Source organism: Watersipora subatra, chromosome 4 (assembly GCF_963576615.1).
Source record: "Watersipora subatra chromosome 4, tzWatSuba1.1, whole genome shotgun sequence".
NCBI lineage: Eukaryota > Metazoa > Bryozoa > Gymnolaemata > Cheilostomatida > Watersiporidae > Watersipora > Watersipora subatra.
Window position 1 is genome coordinate 65,670,929 of NC_088711.1, and position 6,288 is coordinate 65,677,216.

A 6,288-nucleotide genomic window follows, 5' to 3' on the forward strand; every position below is an offset into this window, starting at 1 on the left:
CTAAGCATACATTAGATTAGAATTATTTGTGTTTAGTGTGTCAGCGGCTGCAACAGTGTCAGCAGTGTCAGCAGCTGCAACAGTGTCAGCAGTGTCAGCAGCTGCAACAGTGCCAGCAGTGTCAGCAGCTGCAACAGTGTCAGCAGTGTCAGTGGCTGTAACAGTGTCAACAGTGTCAGCAGCTGCAACAGTGTCAGCAGTGTCAGTAGCTGCTACAGTGTCAGCAGTGTCAGTGGCTACAACAGTGTCAGCAGTGTCAGCAGCTGTAACAGTGTCAGCAGTGTCAGCAGCTGCAACAGTGTCCGCAGTGTTAGCAGCTGCTACAGTGTCAGCAGTTGTAACAGTGCCAGCAGTGTCAGCAGCTGCTACAGTGTTAGCAGCTGCTACAGTGTCAGCAGCTGCAACAGTGCCAGCAGTGTCAGCAGCTGCTACAGTGTCAGCAGTGTTGGTGGCATCAGCTATGACAGCAATCATTGCATTTCCTTGTTTCAAAGAAAACCTTCGTAGGAGTTTTCATCTTTTTAAAGAAATAGTTACACGCACTTTTTCATAGAGTTAGAGAAATCATATAAAAGCTCATTGATCCAGCTATATTTACTCATTGGCACTGCGGTCGGTTTATGGACTAATAAATCATTAAGAACACTTTACATTGTCAATCTATTCTAGTTGTTTATGGCCATCGATTTGCTATATCAACTCTACAGTCAACTTCTGTTTTGACGTAATGTCTGTATGAAAGTCGAGTAGTGAACACATTCGGGTCGTATTGTTCACAACCTGATGCTTAAATCTTTAGATGAAACTTTATCCTGTTTTACAAAACATTAAAACTGTAATTCTTTACCGACAACCCACCATGTGCGCTAAGCAGTAAGTAAAACGAACTTACACCAGTGAGCAATCATTTTCAAAAAGAGCAAAATTATCCACACTGATGGTGCGACGCTGATGTGTACTATTTCTTTGAAGAAAATTATGTAGGCAGTCTTTGTGCCTAGCACAGCTTGTCAAAATATCTATTGCATAATTCACTACCAAGTTGAGAGTGTGGCTTATTATCATATGGTGACAAATACCATGTTGATTGTTCCATGCAGTAACAATAAGTCTACATATCTCACAATAAACTTACCTCTGGCTGCCACTAGAGAAGATGACTCCTGCTAGTGATACTGAGTAAACAAGCTTCATTTAAGGGAAAAGTATAAAAGGGAAGGGAAGACATTGGAATCAGAAACTGGAAAAAGAGAGCGAGAGTAGCAGAGAGTAGCGGGAAGAGGAGTGAAGGATGAGGTCACTGAAGATATCTTCCATCAATCTATTCCATATTCTGCATAGGCACACGCCAACAGGTAGCGAACATATCTAATTTCCATAAAACCCCAGATTAGCATGGCTGCAAGTATAACCATAATTCAACATGTCATATTAACAATACGCTCCTCCAAGCTGTATCCGACAACACGGAAGAGCAGGCCTACACTTCATCGCAAACGAGGCCTTTGTCCAAGACAGTCCAAGACCAACTTGAGATGCTTAAAAAAGGAAAGGATTGAAAGTATGTGAGATTAGCAGGGATCATTTTATTTCAACATTAAATTATTTTATTTTGCAAAAGTAAAATATATAAGAGTTGATCTATGCTGAAAATTAATGTCTGAACATAAACTGGTGACACATGAAAGTATCAAATGTTAGAATTTCAGTAAATGTTACAATTTGTTTCTCTGCACTCGTGATTGGTATGTAAAATTCTATTATTACTGTATTACATATGTACTTATGTATGTATTTATGTACGCACTTATTACATGCGTATGTATTTATGGAATTCACTTGTGACATTTACACCAGAGACTTGTGTTTAAGCAATGAGCGAAAGGTGAATTATTATTATTTAACTCCAATTCAGCATTTTACACTTGAACAAGCTGATGACAGCGGGTCTACCAACTCCATGCACAGACAACTCTAGACACTTCATCTTGGCATCAACAAACATTCGAAAACAAGCAGTGGATAAGCAATGCAAAGCCTGCTAACAGCATATCATCAGAGATGTCACTATAATATATGAAACTCAATTTTAGTCATTTCGTAAGGGAATTATGAGAAAAGTCGCAAAACTTTAGTAAATGCTACTGTAACAGTAGTTGTCTAACCTTGTTATTATCAGCTCGAGAAGGAATACAGCTGGCTCAGTGGACTGTGGAAAAGTAAAAGTTATGCAAAACAAAAATTGGCTTTGTCAATGCCAAAATATTCTTTTTATCTCACTTTTATACTATTTTGAGTAATAACAATTTAAATCCAAATATGCAATTACATTTTAAAACTTTTAATCTTAGTTGGCACTTGCCCAACATGTACTTATATTCTTTTGAATATTTGACTTGTAATAATGTCAATGGAAAAGCTCATCGGAACTCGTGACATACGCTGAGAGCGTGACATACGCTGAGAGCGTGACATACGCTGAGAGCGTGACATACGCTGAGAGCGTGACATACGCTGAGAGCGTGACATACGCTGAGAGCGTGACATACGCTGAGAGCGTGACATACGATGAGAGCGTGACATACGCTGAGAGCGTGACATACGCTGAGAGCGTGACATACGCTGAGAGCGTGAGAGATTTATTGCTCTCCTCAGTAATGAGTCATTCATAAAAAATCTATTGTGCTTTTAATCAGTTTTGCTTTTACGGTACCTACCAGTAAGTACATATACATGTAAGTACATATACATGTAAGTACATATACATGTAAGTACATATACCAGTAAGTACATATACATGTAAGTACATATACGTGTAAGTACATATACCTGTAAGTACATATACATGTAAGTACATATACATGTAAGTACATATACATGTAAGTACATATACCAGTAAGTACATATACATGTAAGTACATATACGTGTAAGTACATATACCTGTAAGTACATATACATGTAAGTACATATACATGTAAGTACATATACCTGTAAGTACATATACATGTAAGTACATATACATGTAAGTACATATACCAGTAAGTACATATACATGTAAGTACATATACATGTAAGTACATATACCTGTAAGTACATATACATGTACATATAGATTGTGAATATAATCTACCTAAAAAGTGGGCAGTTAGTTCAAAATTTGAATGGTAACCCTGACAGCCCCTGATATCCTCACTTTTTAAACATTTTTGGAGTTGCCCTACAGGCTAGACTATGGCCCTTGATGCCCTGTTGCGGATAATTCCAGCTGGCAGTCTTCAGTTTATCGGTGCAGCCAACCGCTATGCCATCCGGAAGCATAGCTACAGAGAGACGCATTGTCTTTGGCTGGTTATGACACTTCTCTCATCCAGTGAACAGCAGAGGGATATGTGGCCGCCAGCTCATTTGAATAACTCGGTATTAGAGACAAAGCGACGGTCACGTAAGACATAATTTATTCTGTTATGTTATTGTCAGCTGCGTAGAGAAGTCAAATGAGGAGACTGGTGAGACATCAGAGACAGGTAAACAAATGCTTAGCAACAGTCAAAAGATCTTCTCTTTCCCTAAACCAGATGCAGAGACATGTCTTAAGATAAGCAGGATACATATCTCTGCGGGTAGAGATATGTCTTTCTACATGTAGGGATGTGTCTCTTTACAGGTAGGGGTATGTCTCTCTACAGGTAGTGACATGTCTTTCTGCAGGTAGTGACATGTCTTTCTGCAGGTAGTGACATGTCTATCTACAGGTAGGGATATGTCTCTCTACAGATAGGGATATGTCTCTCTGCAGGAAAGGATATGTCTCACTGTAGGTAGGATATGTCTCACTGTAGGTAGGGTATGTATCTATGCAATTATTAAACATTAGAGCTGGCAGTAAACTTGGAAAAGAAAAAAAACCTAAAAATAACTGATTTTACCACAAAAGGCCACAAGGGGCACTAGACTAAAATTATTTCAATACATAAAGAGTAATTTAATATAAAGTGACAAGAGTTACTAGAAGCAGTAGAAGGCAGCAAAAGAGACAGCCTTAAGACAATTGTAATTCAATCTGATTTAATCATTTATTCTGATTTAGTCATTTAGTTTGATTTGAAGCTATTTTTGCAAACATGTAAAAGTTTACCCTAGTTTGACATTCAGAAGATTACCAGTAAATAAACTGTAGCAAGCTGAGAAACATACTGAATTTATTACCTATATATTATCAACTGTCGGTCTATCAATATGCGTGTTCTATTATTTATTGTCTATTCCTTCAGCCTCCCCCACTCTGACTTCTTTTCATGCTGTCATAGGTCTGTGACAGTTGATTCCCATCATAGAGTTACTAAAATAATATTCTGTGTCAGTTGATTTACATCATAGAGTAACTACTATAATATTCTGTTTCAGTTGATTCACATCATAGAGTGACTACTATAATATTCTGTGTCAGTTGATTCACATCACAGAGTTACTAATATAATATTCGGTGTCAGTTGATTCCCATCATAGAGTTACTAATATAATATTCTGTGTCAGTTGATTCACATCATAGAGTGACTACTATAATATTCTGTGTGAGTTGATTCACATCATAGAGTTACTACTATAATACTCTGTGTCAGTTGATTCACATCATAGAGTTACTAATATAATATAATGTAGAAAGAAGAGTTTTCAAGCTGCTGCGCAGTTCAGGAATGGCGCAAGTGCTTTAACACATGGCTTTTCAAGATAATATCAGGGGAGACTGGCTAAATCGTTAGCATTATATCGCTGCTAAGTTGTAGCCCAAGTTATGATTGTTCAGTATTATTGCAAAACTGGATAAAAAAACAAAGCTCCATTATTGATCCTATATTATTCTTTAAAGTAATGTATATATCTGGCTGCATAGCATCTTTCTGAAGTCCTATAGTTGAAACAACAGATTTAGATAAGATGGCCAAAGAGCTACTAATGATAGAATAGAGAACATTACTCTTAACAAGCAAGGTATTCTTGATAAGTAGACAGATACTAAAGGGTTGGTATGTTTCAAAAAACATCGTCAAAACTACAAGTTTATAAGTAATGTAATTTGCTCCATCATTGTGAACATTGATACTTGACCTTATATAATTACATGAACACTGCTATCTGATTTATATACCATCAGGTGAACACTCATACCTGACCTTATATAATTACATGAACACTGCTATCTGGTTTATATACCATCAGGTGAACACTCATACCTGACCTTATATAATTACATGAACACTGCTATCTGACCTATATATCATTAGGTGAACACTTATACCTGACCATATATAATTACATGAACACTGCTATATGGCCTATGTATCATCAGGTGAACACTCATACCTGACCTTATATAATTACATGAACACTGCTATCTGATTTATATACCATCAGGTGAACACTCATACCTGACCTTATATAATTACATGAACACTGCTATCTGACCTATATATCATCAGGTGAACACTCATACCTGACCATATATAATTACAAGAACACTGCTATCTGACCTATATATCATTAAGTGAACACTCATACCTGACCTTGTATAATTACATGAACACTGCTATCTGACCTATATCTTATCTTGCTAAACTAAACCTGCTGATTAGCTCATACCATGCAAGTAAAACCATGTGTCTATCATGACTCATACAGAAAGTATCTGTTTTTCAGGCTGCTGTTTTGCGCAGCTCTAACCCCCCCCCCCCCCCCCCTTTGTCATTCTGACTCCCAGCTAATGCTCCAAAACACATTCGTGCTGATGAATGGTTTGAATGATTTGAGACAAAAAAATTCTGAAAACCACACTCAGAGGTTAAAAGCAAACATTATGTGGTAAAGGTATACCTGGTTGTGCCTGACTGAGTCATTGCATGCAATCTCAGCGATAACTGTTGACAGTGCGAAAACAGAGACACACCCGTAGCTTTCCAAGCTCACAAGATTACATACACTGGCAGCTTTTTAAAGCAGAAAACATCAATCTACCTAAAGTATCAGGTTTATGAAACAGTTAAAAATAAAAATTTTAATTTGCTGTTCAAGGTTAGGGGAGTTCTTATATATAATTTTTTTAAAGACAACAGCCTTTTAAAGCCTTAGTGCCAAAAGCCTGTGTTAGACAACATGAAGTTATGACAGGCTCACCAGTGGATTGGACCTCTTTCCTTTTTGCCACAAAGTACATCAGGATTGAAGAAAGTCTACCAACAAAGCTAGAATCATGGTAAGCTAGGTCATCAAGGATTAAAGGTCATCAATGAATA

General features: G+C 37.3%; 2 protein-coding genes across 2 annotated transcripts; one reads left to right on the top strand and one right to left on the bottom strand.

Moving 5' to 3' along the window:
- LOC137394521 (uncharacterized) lies at positions 1-474 on the bottom strand. Its single transcript, XM_068081246.1, has one exon. The coding sequence runs from the start codon at positions 472-474 to the stop codon at positions 1-3; it is 474 nt and encodes a 157-aa protein (XP_067937347.1).
- A 385-nt stretch (positions 475-859) lies between these two features.
- On the top strand, positions 860-3,647 carry LOC137394522 (300 kDa antigen AG231-like). Its single transcript, XM_068081247.1, has 4 exons — positions 860-873; positions 2,420-2,630; positions 3,267-3,349; positions 3,479-3,647. The coding sequence occupies exons 1-4, from the start codon at positions 860-862 to the stop codon at positions 3,645-3,647; spliced, it is 477 nt and encodes a 158-aa protein (XP_067937348.1).
- Positions 3,648-6,288: the final 2,641 nt, after the last annotated feature.

Excerpts from the sequence above, each read along its gene's own strand:
- LOC137394521 (XM_068081246.1), bottom strand. The coding sequence starts at position 474 with ATGATTGCTGTCATAGCTGATGCCACCAACACTGCTGACACTGTAGCA.
- LOC137394522 (XM_068081247.1), top strand. Across the intron at positions 2,631-3,266 it reads GCGTGACATACGCTGAGAGC|CTGGCAGTCTTCAGTTTATC; the intron begins GTGAGAGATTTA and ends GGATAATTCCAG. Across the intron at positions 3,350-3,478 it reads AGACGCATTGTCTTTGGCTG|CTGCGTAGAGAAGTCAAATG; the intron begins GTTATGACACTT and ends TGTTATTGTCAG.